We start from the raw sequence: 15789 nt of genomic DNA, 5'->3' as shown, positions 1-15789 counted from the left end.
AGCTAATAATCACATTAAACTGAGTGGTCTGGTTGTTTCACGCACTCTGTCATCAAGTTGTTCATCATTTGGATACATGACTATAACTAAAATTTAATGTTGGCTAATGCAGAATCTATTTAATCATTTGTAATAATAAAAGCAGCTTTCATAACAGCTAAACAACACACTATGAGAGTAAATGAAATGAGATGCAGAAAGTTAGGCTTGAAGAGGTTGTTCATGCAACATACAGAAGAAGTCCGAGAGATCAAGAGCTATACGTCGATGAAGGCAGCATGGCTCAAGCAGCACGCCACTTCAGCAGGAATGTCTTCAACGCGGATCTCATTGGCTTCCAAAAGCAGCATTATCAACTTAGAGAAGTTGAGAAATGTCGAGAAATCTGAAAGACACAAATGCATTAGCCTTCTTATCAAAATGGTGATTTACTCTTAATTCTTAATTTACTCACATTTTTCTGATGTCACAAAGCTTGCAAATGACCCCTCTCTCCCCCTACACCCCCACTTCAATCCCCTGCCATCGGGAAAAAGGTTCCAGAGTCTCCGGGCCAGGGCCAGCAGACTGTTGAACAGCTTTGTTCCCCCCAGATGCTGAACCCTGCTCCTCACCAAGCACTCCCTGCCCCGTGCCCATGGACTCATGCATGTAGGAAAATTGACAATAAATCTTGAATCTTGAAAGGAAATGTGGCTTTATCAATGAACACTAAGCAGGCCTCAGTAAAGCAATCCCTACTCCTCGCAATAAGGAAAGGGAGACTGCATCATACATACAGGCAATGCAGGTCACAGGAATACTGACTAAGTTGTGTGCTTTCCCTGGAGTGTCAGCATAATACTACATCTCAATTTTTCCCATTGACTGGAGAGTTAATCCAGTATACGTATTCACTAAAAGGTGAATACATATACTGTGTCTCCCAGCACATGGGCACATATTAGAACCATCTATGCCTCAGATATGTGTAGTGGCTACTTGCATCAACATTAACCTAGGTATGACCAGCCAAATAACATGGCATATTTTGTGAACTTGGGTCTGCATACTACCGTACTCAGCAGAAGTGTTCATTGTCCCCATTCATGACCACGGCAACCTGACTGTTGTTGACCGTGTTTAGGTGTGGATTGTGCCTTTCAGTTAGCCAGGTGTCTACCAGGTTATCTTAAGTGGAAGTGATGATGTACAGTGGTTCTACAGTGTATTTACCAGTATACCTTGTGTCTCTTAAAAATTACCCATGTTATCTGTCAGCTGTAGAAGCTCTTACAACTGGGTTGGGAAATAGTACCTTCACTCAGAGAACAATGGTTACAGTATATCTTTGTTTATCCTTCAGGTTTTCATTTTTGCAGCAACAATTTCAGAAGCTTCCATGTTCGAAGGACAGTTCTTCTTGTAAGGTAGATTGGACTTCCCGATTTAACTTGCTGTTGGAGTAATTCTATTTAGTTGGACTAATCACATTTTCGCATAATGTAATAAAGGCTCAGTTTAGTCAGATGTCCTTCCAAACATCTTTGAACATCCTGCAGTCGGTGCAACCCCAAACACAAGCAGGGGATTTTGTCAATCATTTTAGCCTCTTTGATCTGGGTTTTCATGTTGTTTTGGACAATTTTAGTGGCTGTTTCATTTTCTTACACAAAGCTATATGTATTTTGCTCAGGGTAAACTTGTGTTGTTGCCTTATCCTTCACATGACTCGAGAATTTTGGGGTACTGTAAGTAAAAGCTTTTGGAACCAAATCCCAGGGTGTAATCTTTTGAAAATGTTTCTGTCATTGCGTAAACTGGCAAAACACAATTCCCCAGTTCAGGTATGGATTTTATGTTTTCAGCAAAAAACCATGCCAAACAGATCAACAGCAAATACCATAGCAAAGTACCGACATTGCATTGTGTGATAAGGGTTACTCTGCCGACAACTGGCCTGGCATTCATACCACAGCATTTTTTTGTTTTGTTTTGCAGATCCATTTGCACATGCTTTCAATAGAGTCATGTAAGCATGGGGATTTTTCAAAAGCCAAATAATTTATATTTCTGTAAAGGGGACTTTACAGAATTTGATAAAAGGATCACACACTTATGGTCAGGAGACTGTAAGATGGCCAAGGAGTAATTTATTTATATGTTCTACTGTCAGTTCCATAATGGGAATCCAATGTCTTGTTCTGCAGATATTCTAATCTAGAATATCAGGAAATCTGGTGTTTAATGGATAATTCTGGTAGTCATGGTTGGATGAATGGTGGAGAACAACAAGAACATTTTTGGGATGCTTATAGATTTTCATGTTGATATCGTACGCAGAAACGGCGATGTAACATTTATTACTTATAACGTCAACAAACACGCAAATGTTTCTATTTTTTCTCAGGTTGTGGGCAATGTTCCCTCTAATTTTTCATGTGTCTGAGCAAACACACAAACTCCCTGAGCAGTCCCTTGGACAACTTTGAGCAACATTATAATAATACATTTTATTTTAAACACACTTTACATTTGAAAGTAAATCTCAAAGTACACAATAAAAATAAATAGCATACAAACAAGTGATAAAAATCAACAAATAAAACAGATAAAATCAACAAGCAAAGGATGTGTGTTCTGTGGTCCCGCGAGAGTCCTGGAACTCCGACCACAATGGCGTCTATTAGCTGCGTAAAAACATGTGAATCTCATTATTAGCCGGAGCAGCCAGTCACCGGACACTCACTGACTCACAGTGGAAAATAGCACAGAATGAATTTTTACGTGTTTATGTTATTTTCTATTTAGGTTGGATTTTTTTTTTGTGCACAACGTAGATTTTCGCTGTCGCGAAGACCGTATCAGCTGTGCGTAATTACGCACGAGCGCACCTTAGGCCGGGGGAACGTTGGTCGTGGGATCCTTCCTTCTGCGGAACTGACATAAGCATCGTGGTGCACGTCGGAAGTAAATACGTGTCGGAACGTCACGCTGATCGACGGTCCGCTCGTTACTTTCTGCAGCTATTTTGGGCAATATCGTCGGTGCAGAGGCAAATGATTATCTATACGCATTTACAATAAAACAGGTATATTTTGTCTTAAAAGGCAATGCAGTCTTCGTTGTAACCAGCCATTCAGTTTTGGGAGAAGATGTTTCTTAAACCGTTTCGTGTCAAATCCAACACAGCTATTAAAGGATCAGACAGGTGAGACGCTGCAGCTGCTCGTCACAAACTCGTGTGTCGCCATTTATTTCAAGAAGAAACTACAGTTCAAAGCACGTTCGACTCCTGTCGTTTATTAGGCTTATTGGCAAAATATGTAATTTATAAACTGATTGCAATAACCACGTAACAGAAGGACAATACAGGGCCTTCCAAACATGACTTAAATGCTACTTTCATTGACTACTGCATTATAAAAAAATATTTCAACCCCTAAACGGCTGGCATCTCTACTACTTTGTAGACCTGCTGCAAACGTGATGAATAACCAGACATCAGCATATACAAAGGAATGTTTTATATGTTTTAGGAATGTTCTTCATATATATGCATGTAAATAGTATCTGCAGCAGCATGACTGAGACTCTCATTTTTGTTTTTATCTTAAGGAGAAAGCTCAAAGCTGATATATCTGCAGCCTTTCCTTTCCTGTGTGCTGAAGAGCTGTCTGAGCTCATCCCCAACAAAGAGGAATTAAATATAGTGAAGATTTATGCACATAAGGGAGATGCTGTGACACTTTATGTTCTCCACAAAAATCCACTCTTCTTTGAACTGGAGAGAAGACTTTATCCTACAGGTGAAAAGCCGTCTGTTAATTAGATTGAGACCATTCAGTGGCTAAAACATTGTGACTTCGTTTAACCATATTACTGTTGCTCAGCATTGTTATATCTCATAGTGTATGTGCTTTGGCGTTACCCCTCGCTCCTGCCAACATTCAAAACATGGCCCCCTGTAATTCAGAAGATGATCGGAGGGGCAGGTATGGTTGTTTTTTTCATTTTATTGTTGAGCTCAAGACTGGCGACAGATGTCTATTTCTGTAGAACTAGATTATATAAACTAACATTTTGTTTTGTTAAAGATCTCATGCTGCCTGGTGTGGTGGTGCCTTCAAGTGGTCTCCCAGATGTGAAACGGGGTGACTGCTGTGCCGTTACCATGGTGAACAATAGGCAAGTTATCCTAAAATATTTGACAGACTAATAATGTGCTCTTGAAAGAAGTAAGTTTGACACACTGTTCCTCTGGTCTCGTCCAGCGCTCCCGTTGCGGTGGGCTCGGCTGCGGTGTCCAGTGCAGAGATGCACAGTTTGGGTATGAAAGGCAGAGGAGTGTGTGTTCTCCACACATACATGGATAATCTCTGGTGAGTAACTGCTGTATGTGTACAGGTTTCAGTCCCTACGTACTGGTTATATTGAATTATTTTCTCTTCGAGCTTTCATGCTGTGTCCAACAGCATTAAAACTAATATTGTTAGCCATTCGTTTTCCAGACAAATGTAAGTATGTTATTGATCTTGTCATCTAATTCTCCAGATGTGATCAAGCATACTTCCCAAATTGTTGAACTGTTTGTTGAATCACCCTTTTAAGTTTTCCGATCTGATAGCTGGATGGTTGTATGTAGTCTCCTACTAGCTCATGTGAGAAACTACTATATATTTTTAAGTCTTTCTTTCAGTCTTTTTCATCATAAAATGGGTTTGATTCCAGCCTTGCTTATTTGCTGCATGTCCCCCCCCCCCCGTGTCTGAACTGTGTTGCCTGGAGTAATGACAATTACTACATATAAACTAGTGTTTGCATTTCAATAATTAATTGCGCTGGCCTACATTCATGTAAACACTGCATTTGTCTTTTTCTTCACTTTATTTATTTATAGGGCACTTGGGGACAAGTCGGGTCCTCCATCTGTACCAGACTCAGAGAGTGAAGAGCAAGAGGTGAATGTCGAGGATGATGAAGTCAGTGAGAAAGGGGAGGAAGAGTTTGAGAAGTGCGTGGAGAGGGACCAGGACTCCACTGGGGAGAAAGTGACACATTCAGCCTGTTCGAGTCTTGAGAAACTGGCTGAGCAAGAGGAAGAAATTAGAGAAAAGGGAAATGAGGAAGAAGAGGGGAGCCAAGGTGAGCACAAAGTATTTTATCAAAATTAATCCATCAAAAGGCTTTTTTAGGAAGGAACTCGTTCTAATTCCCGTCGCCAAGGAGGTTAGATTTTTGCTGGCATCTGTCTGTTTGTCTTTTAGCAACATAACTCAAAAGGTTACGGACGAATCTTGAATATATTTTCAGGAAATACTGGAATGTTATCAGGAACATATGTTTAAATTACATTTTGGTGATGATCCAGAAGAGATCCAGGATTCTGGATCACTTTGAAATTTTTGTTAGATTTGCAGTTGATTTGTCAGGAACCTGGCTGGAGCTTCCTGCTCTGCGTAGCTCCACCCTCCTGCTCGTGTCCTCATCAATCTCACAGGACATAGACTCTCCTCAGTATGTTACCTCCGCTGAGGAGGTTATGTTTTTGCCGCCGTTTATCTGTCTGTCTGTTAGGAACGTAACTCAAAAATCTACGGACAGATCTTGTTTAAATTTTCAGGAAATGTTCGGAATGTTACCAGGAACATATGATAATATTTTGTTGATGATCCTGGATTCTGGATCACATTGAAATTTTTGTTAACATGCATTTAATGGAGCTTCATAATTTGTTCCAAATTTCCAAATGTGTTCCTCAATATCTCGCGCACCTTTAGAGAATTGGTGAGGAGCTCAGTCACCAGGGAGGAACTTGGAGTAGAGCCACTGCTCCTCCACATCGAAAGTAATCAGTTGAGGCGGCTCGGGCATCTATTTCATCCCCCGGGCGACTGCCTGGGGATGTGTTCCGTACATGTCCCACTGGGAGGGAGGTCTCGGGAAGAGTAGAATGTGACCCAAGTCATACTTTAATTTCACAGATGATATGGATTCCCTGCTGTTGCGGTGTTTTCTCCATGCGCTCAAGAGCAAGGTGAAGAAATCAGAGCTCCCTCTCCTGACCAGCACATTTCTCCGTAACCACATGTTCTCCTGCTGGTAATCTACTGTTTGTCTTTTACAGACTGAACCACAAATTGATTTTAGTACTGAAATTTCTTTTTATTGGTTTTCCATACAAATTCTTTTTTTTATTTTTTTTATTTTTTTTTTAGCCCAAGTGGAAAGAAACTTGATATCAAGAAATCCAGTTACAAAAAGGTACCCTAGATGTCCAGAATGCAAATTTTTACGAAGATAAATCTCATCATTAGTAATCCATTATTAAATCCAACAGCTTTCCAAGTTTCTACAGGCCATGGAGAAACAGCATAGCCTTGTGCGAGTGAAAGAGCTAACCAAGGGTGTTGAAAGCATTGTAGAGGTGGACTGGAAAAATCAAGAGTGAGCTCCCAAATGCCCCATTTTAGAAGAACTGCCACATTAATAGTCATACAGAGAGCCTAATCACATTTGGACTGACTAGCCATGTGCTTTAACATGTCATAGACTGCGTTCCTTCAACATTCCAGAGAAGACAGATGTTGAAGCAAGTCTTGTGCATGATGGGGAGGAAGAAGAAAGTTTGTACAGGCCTCCTGAAATAACAGCCCTCTACTCCGTCTCAGCACGAGTGGAGCCCCTCTTTCGGGAGGCGAACTTGAGGTACGTGTGGGTAATGTGACTGAGTGCCTCGTAGGAGAGAAGTTGAGTCAGAGAGCATCCACAAGTTTCCCTTATTAGATTTCACCACTGGCTCCTGTTATTCTTAAACTGACCTCGAACACTGAGCTCCCATCTCAAACTGTGCTTGATATTGTGCATATGAAATCCTCTGACACAGTCCACTTGAGGCACACACCCTGCAGGCAATGTTTTTAATCTCATGAAATTCAAGATGCACAATTCAGTTCTGATTTAAGATAGATCAGGAAGTGAGAATGATCAGTGCAACATAAAATACCGGTCAAAATGAACACTATCTCCCTAACCTAGGTTCCAATTCCATACACCCTTTGTCTTTACTGACTGACTGACTCCAGCAACCTCCGTGACCCGAGAAAGCATTGGAAAATGAATACAATTCATAACTCTTCAATCGCTTACATTAATTTACCAACACGTTCTCTGTTTTTTTTATTTTCTCACTCAAGCTATTAGCTCAAATTCAAGGTAACTTGATAGATTACCACATTTACGCTTCGACTAATGTGTGTTTTGGTGTCCTTACAGGAAAGGAACAGTACTGCAATCTGCAGAAGTGAGAAATATTGTCACAGAGTACGTGAAGAAGAATGAACTGGTGGATAAAATTAATCAAAAGTAAGGAAAATCGTAAAACTACAGATACCAGAACATTTTGTCATTGTTGCAACCACAGTATTTTGTAGTATGAATATATACTTTATTGCTATCCATCCCACTTTTCTTTAATGCAAGTAGCATCAATGCATTTCTCCCATCTAAATAGCTATGTGACCATAAACCCTATTCTATGTGACTGCTTGCTGGAGAAATCTGAGTACCAGAACGTGGAGTCTGTCAAGTGGGATGACCTCTTTGGCAGGTAATATAATTTTGTGCTCCATTTACATTGAGTTAATTTGATGGGCTTACTGTTAAATTAAAAAAAAGCGCTGAAGCAGAAAATAATCATTAGTTGCAAACCTCCATTACATAAGCATGAGCAAACATTTCATCCAAGGTGGATGCCATTGGCGTCGTCGTTGCATGATGGACGCTGGATAAATTAGTCAACCTAATGCAAACCTGTAGTCTGAATCTTTTCTGTCAACGGAAATAATGTTCTTGCTTGAAGTCTATATTCACAGCGTGTGGTTTATGACTACTATAAAAGAAAGTCTATAATGTTTATAGTTCCAATGTCTCCCGTAAAAAGCCTCTGTTTAGTGTTGTGGCAGAGTAACTATTAGTATAGAAAAACATTGTTTGTGGAGGAGTCATTGCATATTTTGGGGGTCTGGTTCCATAAAGCAAAACCGCAGCAAAATGAATGTGATAGTAATACCAGGTTGGGGTATTAAATTACCCAGAAAAATGTGTTTTCAATAAGAAAAACATTGTCGTTAAAACAAACGTGTTTTTCATATACCGTAGTTTTAATGACACAAACCTGCAAAAAAGGAAACAACTTGGGAGGTACTAGATTTAGACAACAAGAACTGTGATTGGTCAGCTTGACCAGAATTGGTAGAGAAAGCAACAGAAGAGAGAGCGGTTTGGTGATGCTTCCCATCTTTTGTTGTAATATAGCTAATATACAGCTTTATTATTTCTGATTATTCTAATATAATACATATACAATATACTGTTTTAGGTGACATGTTAATCAGAAGATCCTATTCAACAATAAATAGCAATCGTCATCTCTGTCTCTAACGTTTTCATGGGAATAAATAATATGTCCTTATTTTCATAGAACATTGGGATTGATGCAGGAGTGTTATCAGCTTGCTTTCCCAGGACAAAGACCAATCATAAAGAAAGGACAAATTGAGCCCGTAGACATCTCTGTGGCTTCTCGGGGCTCCAATAAGAAGGTGACAATTTTTATTTTTTGCTTTAATCCCTTGAATGGCTAATATATATATATTTAATGTGTATTTTGCTGAATTATACCATACGTGTATGAGTACTCTCTTTCCATTTGTCTCCATTTCATCCCTTGTAGGTGACTCTAATAAAGAACCTTGAAGTGTACGGTTTGGACCCAGCAGTTGTTGCCACGACTTTGCAGCACCGGGTACAGGCCAGCTCCGTCTTACAGCCCATTGCTGGATGCAAGGACAAGGTCCTTGTGCAGATCCAGGGCAACCAGATTCGTCAAGTGGGCAATCTGCTGCTAGGTGAGGAAAAATATTTGATATGTTTTACAGTTTCTGTCAAACATGTCCATTTATGCATCCAGTTTGTTTAAACATTTATTTCATTTTCAGATCACTATCAAATTCCACGCAAGTACATCCAAGGATTGGACAAAGCTCCCAAAGGCGACAAGAGGAAGTAGCATTTCAACGAGATAGAGCAAAAATAGTCTAAAAGAGGTTTTACTGTATGTAAACACAATACATGTCCTCCATTTGATAAACTTCGCGTGTGTGTGTGTGTGAAGTTACTGTTGGAGGTTTTTAAACCATCACAAGGTATTTTCTTTCTGTTGGTGGGAAAAGTTTTCTCAAAACAACCAGATGAGACATTGCCTGAAGCTAATAAACATTTTATTACTGTGTGCCAAATTTTCTTTTTACTATTCAGCAGTGAAACAATTTTAGAGGACAGTTTAATTACACCCTTGTTATTTCTGGACACATTTTGCACAATCTAGATCTGTTTCCATGCCACATGGTGCCTCTCTGTTTTGCATTTGATATTGATGTGATTGCATTTGGCACACAGCATTAACTGAAAGACCAATGTGTATTCAGAGCACATGCTGATGCAGAGCTGTTCGAAGCAATGCATTGCCAAATCCCGTGCAACCATTATTCTCTGAGTGACAGTTTTACAATTGATTAACTATGCAACATGGTAGTGTCTTGGATAAAATGACATATTTCTTAGATGCGACTGATTTTTGTGGCATTTTAGTTTCAGTACACGCAGGAAGAGAAATAAGAGGGGTCTCGTTTTATGACTTGAAAAATTCTAGTTGATGAGAAGGGGGATTCTTGAGAGGAATTCTTGCCTCGTCGAGCTCAAACTGTTACGGTTCGGCTTTCTAAGAAAGAATGCAGAATAGTGGTGTAAAGACAGCAGTCGAGCTTAATCCTGCGTGGGTTAGTCATACACCAAAAACACATTTATGGCAAAAGTTCTTTCAAGATCCTCACAGACAGTCATCTTTTTTATTGGATTGTTTGTTTGTTTTTTCATGGTTTCAACTATCAATTTCAATTGTTACTTTTTTGACCGAGACTTGGCGCAATTAAAGAGGCTTGTCTCAATGTTGAGGTCGGGTCTTTGGAGACCAATCAAGTGTACCATCTGCAGATCTGCTTTCTGAAACTTGTTTTGATTTGCAAAAGTTGGAAATTGCAGACCATCAATCACGGGCTTCCCCAAAGACGGTGGAAGTTTAAACGACCATATCCAAGAGTGTGGTTCCTGGCAAATAACAACAGCAGATGATTGAGTTTCAGTTAAGGATTAAAGTAATAAACAATCAGAGAAGTTTCTCATTAGATGGGAAATATGTAAGTAAACATCTAAAAGTGCAAATATGTGCTTGTTGAGTATGCAGTAATAAAGTTAATTATTTCCATTGGTTGGATAAGCAAAATGAATCATGGAGACAAACAACATAACACCAACAGCATCCCCAGTAATTTGACTTTGAATTGTAGAAGGAAACCTGTGTGCACCCAAGGAGATCCACAAAGGCATGGGGGAATATGATTGTCACTCCCTGGGGAGAGTTGTGTTTACGGTTTGAATCTGAACAGAATAGCTTTTCAATTAATGTCCTTTTGTTTCCCCATATTGCAAGAAAAGCACATATTCTAAATTCAAGGGTAAAGCGGGAGCAAGGGAGTTCTTCTCGACAAGAATCAGGAGTTATTTGATATTTTTAGACTTGAGGGTATTTTAAATAAGGCTGTGATTCTAGCTGCTTTGACAGAGCTAACTTGTGACTGAGACTGCATTTCAAGAATTGTAATTCAAGGAAAACGTTTCGTGGAAAGAATCATTTATGACAGGAGGGGGTGTCTTCGCACATTCTCCATTTATAGAGCAGATGGCACTACAGTACAAACGTCACCTTTTTTCAGTTGTAGCGAAAATAAAACCATTAGCAGGTCCTAACTGTGGCGTAAAAGTTTACGTCAGTGGTTTTAGCTACATTTCTGGTTTGCACAGCAATAAAGACAATTAGGTTGTGTTTTATGGACTCGTGGTTGAGCTTAAGGCCTTGTCTGCTGAGATTAAACAAAGTCATAAATCTATTATAACTGACAATCCTCGTATTCCATAACCCCAGGGAAGTCCATCTGTGCAAACTTCCTCCCATGTGTTAGCAATTAATGCACTTTGATGATCAATAGGAAAAGAGTCGCTGGCTCAAGTTATGCTTTTGCAGTAGAAGGGCCTCTGTCAGATGCATGCGAGATCATCTTGATGAAACTCGTGTTTGTTAGATTCTCACATGAGGACACCTGCGTTAAATGATTAAATTAACTTTAGTGATGGATGGGACGGGGAGTCAACTTCCTGCTATAGTCTTCTTAAGGGTATGTGGCATTATTGTTAGCAATGGGGAAGGGGAGCCATCTCCCTTCTCAATGTGAGTGGCAGAAAAAACCATAAGGAAAATTTGATTGTGTTTTATGGATCTGTGATTCAATTAGAGGCCATGGTCTTCTGTTAGAAACTAATTCAAGCAGCATTTGACAAGTCTGGTGTTTTGTTTTGCAGTAGAGGGACATCGATCGCTCTGTAACAAAAATTAGGGAGAAATCAGGCGCAGAGTCAACCCATTAAAAGTGAGGATGATGAGGAAGGGGAATATGTATGCTTGCAGAGTTTGGAACCAAACTAGGGTGTGAATGAAATGAGATGGGGACTCCTGTTTGTAGATACATCTGATCTGGTTGTTCTTGTAGATTGAAGCATTAGACCAGCAGTCCTTAATTTTAGGAGTGTAGATTTTGGTTTTCATTTTCCATACATGGATGGCAATAAAACGTTCTGCAGTAAAAACAATGACCAGCTGTTACGTCCCGTTTCCCAATCCTTTTTCAGGTGCATGCAATCGATCACTGTGAAGTACATCCATCACAGATTTGACAGAAATTAAGAAACAAAATCAGAGTTTAAAACATAATTTATGCAACTGTATTTTCACAACAAGAAAAATATAATATCAACTAAGACTATTTTATCTGTAACTGTTTCTGTAGTCATTCACCTACCTGCCAAATAAATGCTGTCAAACAGAACAAATGATTGATCATCATTTTAACTTCTCACTCAAACATGTAAGGATAATTAAACACTTTTTATCTTATATAACGTGGACAATCATGAACCATCTTTTAATCACATCACTTGCATTACTGTACTATTACTTTAAGAAGTATCCCTCTATTTATCACACTCAACATCACAACCATGACACAGCCACGTTGAAGAATTGGATGATCCGTAATTAAAATTTTCCTTTAGATTACACCATGGCTTGTGACTCCAGAATGACTCCGGCTGGTGGTCTTTAACAGAAAGTTCAAAACCAAAATGAAGGTTAGAACCAGGTTGACAGCCACAGAAATTCCCATCAGATAGAAGGTACTTGACCTTTAGAGCATGCAGCCGTTGGCTGAGGAAAATATTTGTATTTTAAGGATCAATATTGGACCCCTTTATGACTGTGATATTTGGTGTGTGAAATGAATGCGTATTTTACAATATATTATTGTTTTCTTTTCTATTTTGAAAAAGCGGCAATGATAAATAATGGGAAAATCAAGATATTTGTTATTTATTTGTATCCAGAAAGGTATACGGATCGAGACAAACAAAAAACAAAGAGACAACAATACCATAAAAGATATGGCCTAAAAAAATATTAAGTATGTTGAAAATGGCAGATAGAATAGATTTATATGTGTTAAATCTGCTAAAAATACATAAGAGTGCAGCATATTTAATATATTTAAAAGTCAGCGGTGCAAATAAGATGTAGACAATATTTATATGTTAGTAATGCACAGTAGAGAGCTACTACTACTACTGTACTTTCGGCTTGTCCCGTCCTCGCTGACACTCTCCTATCACGTTGCACACCTGATATTTTCCTCCACCCGTTCCAGCCTGCCTGCACACAATTCTTCTCTTCCTTCCACATTCTCCATCAATGTACTGCACTGTTCTGAAGGTATCTGTTCCGAGGTGTCTGAAGTCCTCTACCTTCTTTACGTCTATTCCTTGTAACGTCACTGTCCCCCCTGGGACCTGCTCATTAACACACACATACTCTGTTTTACTCCTGCTCACCTTCATTCCTCTCTATTTCTAGAGCAGACCTCCACTTCTCTAAATTCTCCTCTACCTTCTCCCTGCATGAGATTTTGCAATCCTTACTGTCCTGCTGGAGTATAATTATAGACCATCCAGCCTTATAAAGAGATTATTGTGCATGATCTGAGGGTGAGCCTGTGCTTTCAGCTGGTTCTCCTTTTATTCTTGCATATGGGGCCTCACCATTCTTCTTGTTGTTGTTGTTGCTGCTGTACGGGTGGATTTCTTTAAACATGGTGCCAATTTTCTAGTCATAAATCTTGCTTTTTAAGTCTGAATGAAGGTCCAAAACAGTTCTGCAGCTGTCGAATATTACTTCCAGTATCGGTGTTGTGAAAGGGTTAATTGAAGTAACAAAAATAAGAGTTAAACATGGTGTAATCGACACAGACAGGGAATCTTTTCCTTGGATGATTTCCAGGTTTAACGGTTGCGGTAAAGCTTTGAAAATGGACAAGCACCATCAGACAGGAAACTATAGGGTTAAATGGTGTGTTCTATAAACAGGAAGTGGCAACTTCTGGAAAGTTGTATAAGAATTCACAGATACTGTTGTCTTCCAATGCTGCCTAAAGTACCACATGCAGAGGTTACATAAGGACACAGGAGAGTCATTAAGAAAAAAATGTTTTTCAATACTTTTGAATTCATAATTTGGCACCCACTGGCCATGACAGTTAGTAGATTATGTTGGTGGTTGTGAAGTCATTTTGTTGTGGCAGATTATTTCTGTTTCGTCTTTCTTCTTACAGTAAAGCAGTCTGTCCATTTCCCAAAACACAGACTTGTAAGATGTTTTTTTTTTTAGACAGTCAGTAAACATGAAAGTGTGTTATGTGGTGTATCATTGTGTTGCACATATTTTGAAAGTGATGCCCAGCAGCTAACATTATGACGTGAACCAAATGTTTAGCTGTCGTGTTTTGTTATTTACACACTGTATTTTGAGTTTTGACTATGACCTTTGCACGTCGAATGCTGGATTATGTTAGCAAATTATTTCTTTCGCATGGTTTCAATTCAGACAGCAGATTTGCTGGTTGCATAACGTAATGGGTCTGTGGTGATGCGTCTTTTCTGGTGGACGTCACAATCGCTGATGCTGTCATGCATCACATCCGCTTCAGTTTACAGCTGAGAGGATTAGAGGAACAACATGATTTGAATGTGGTTATAGAAAATACTATCTGGTTCATCAGTTTTCAGCCTGACCTCACCAGCAACATGTTTTAATAGTGTCTGATCATCCACTGACAGAGGTCTAATATGGTTCATGAAAATAGTAGCAAAGTCATATCATCAGTCAGTTCTTTTAATTACAGCTGCTTTTCACCTTTGAAGTTGAAATGCTTCAATAGCTGCCAGGTTTTTCTGCTGCAATGAGGAAACAAGTTATTTCAGGGATTGTCATAGTATCACTCTTAACTTTGGTATACTGTAAAGCTTTTGAGTACAAACAATCCCCGAGGATATGAATAATCCGGATTACAATGTGCTGTCAGGAAAGCATGATATTAAAACTATTGAGGCAGGAATTGACAAGAAGCAGAAGCTAAGATAAAACAAAGAAACCCGTGAAAATACATTGGCAAGAAGAACCATGCAAAACACACTCAGACGTACTGATAACTAAGGACTAGTTCACCGACATTAGTAGTTGTAAGCAATTAAAAGAGATTAGCTGGAGTACAACAATCATGGTCTGTATTGCCATCTGTTGGTCACCATCCATCACAGCAGACAAGCTGCAGCACATGTTGATCAGCCATAACATTATGAACACTGGCAGGTGAACTGAATGGCATTGAATATCTCTTTGTCATGGCGTGGGGCGTGAAGGCTGACCCCTGTGGATGAATCCAACAGATAAGATAGGGCAGCTCAGATTGATGAAGTTAATGCCGGCTCTGATAGAAAGCTGCCAGAAAACACAGTGCATCACAGTCTCTGACCAACAAATACAGCCTTCCATTCAAGAGCAATTTCAATTTATTACATCAAAGATATATAGTGAATATAGTGGCCCAAGTGATAGAGACAAATCGTTCCTGGGTTTAAATTTTGAGTTACATTTTTGTCTGTGTAATTCCAGGGATAACTGCCCAATTTATCCAGCAAGACAGTCTGCAGCCTTTATTTCCAGGATGACAGCCAGCATTAAGGTATTTGTCACATAACGAGGAGCTGGTTCCGTCCTGTTTGGCCTTCAAAAGCAAATGTAATTTTTCACATATGTTATTGTCACGTAGTGCGTTCTAATGGCCAAATCTATTTTCTGTGATCCTTCTCGAATAACTGTCAGCTTGGAAATGTGAAGAAGGCTTTGTATGTCAGCCAGATTGAAAGCAGTCCCACTTGGAAGTGAATGCACACCATCTGTGAAATTTATCAGCTATAATTTATTAGCACAGACTCCTTCCCACTTTTCTCTCTATCATCTACTTTTTATTCATCACAAAAATGTCAAACATTTTTCGATCAGTTTTAATGGCATCTTTAATATGGCAAAATATACAAGAATAGCAGGCCATACATTTATTTGTAATGGAATAAGGGTCTATGACTGATTGGACAGTGATGTGAATTATACACAATATTTATGTCTAACTAAGACCAGAAGGCATACATGGACTGCTTACAATTTAAATGTTCATGGCTGGGAGGGGAAAGGATGGAAGGTTAACAGGTGAAGGAAGCAAAAGGAGTACGTACCTTTTATGGAGTTGTTCATTG

At 39.3% G+C, this 15789-nt stretch overlaps 1 protein-coding gene across 1 annotated transcript; it reads left to right on the top strand.

The window, feature by feature from the left end:
* The first annotated feature begins 3134 nt into the window (after nucleotides 1–3134).
* On the top strand, nucleotides 3135–9176 carry eif2d (eukaryotic translation initiation factor 2D). Its single transcript, XM_068751011.1, has 15 exons — nucleotides 3135–3190; nucleotides 3598–3788; nucleotides 3891–3974; nucleotides 4077–4167; nucleotides 4254–4361; nucleotides 4880–5124; nucleotides 5964–6081; nucleotides 6198–6243; nucleotides 6320–6426; nucleotides 6532–6687; nucleotides 7255–7344; nucleotides 7493–7588; nucleotides 8462–8582; nucleotides 8714–8888; nucleotides 8979–9176. Exons 1-15 carry the CDS (start codon nucleotides 3135–3137, stop codon nucleotides 9047–9049), a joined length of 1755 nt encoding a protein of 584 aa, XP_068607112.1. The 3' UTR covers nucleotides 9050–9176.
* The last annotated feature ends 6613 nt before the right edge of the window (nucleotides 9177–15789 follow it).

This window comes from Brachionichthys hirsutus, chromosome 2 (assembly GCF_040956055.1).
Source record: "Brachionichthys hirsutus isolate HB-005 chromosome 2, CSIRO-AGI_Bhir_v1, whole genome shotgun sequence".
NCBI lineage: Eukaryota > Metazoa > Chordata > Actinopteri > Lophiiformes > Brachionichthyidae > Brachionichthys > Brachionichthys hirsutus.
Note: the sequence above shows the minus strand (reverse complement) of the source record. Positions and strands in the feature narration are given on the sequence as shown.

What these genes read in the sequence shown, in the direction of transcription:
- eif2d (XM_068751011.1), top strand. Translation starts at nt 3,135, where the DNA reads ATGTTTCTTAAACCGTTTCGTGTCAAATCCAACACAGCTATTAAAGGA. An exon ending in GAGAAGACTTTATCCTACAG is followed by an intron (nt 3,789 to 3,890) that starts GTGAAAAGCCGT and finishes TATATCTCATAG; the next exon opens with TGTATGTGCTTTGGCGTTAC. An exon ending in TGGGATGACCTCTTTGGCAG is followed by an intron (nt 7,589 to 8,461) that starts GTAATATAATTT and finishes TTATTTTCATAG; the next exon opens with AACATTGGGATTGATGCAGG.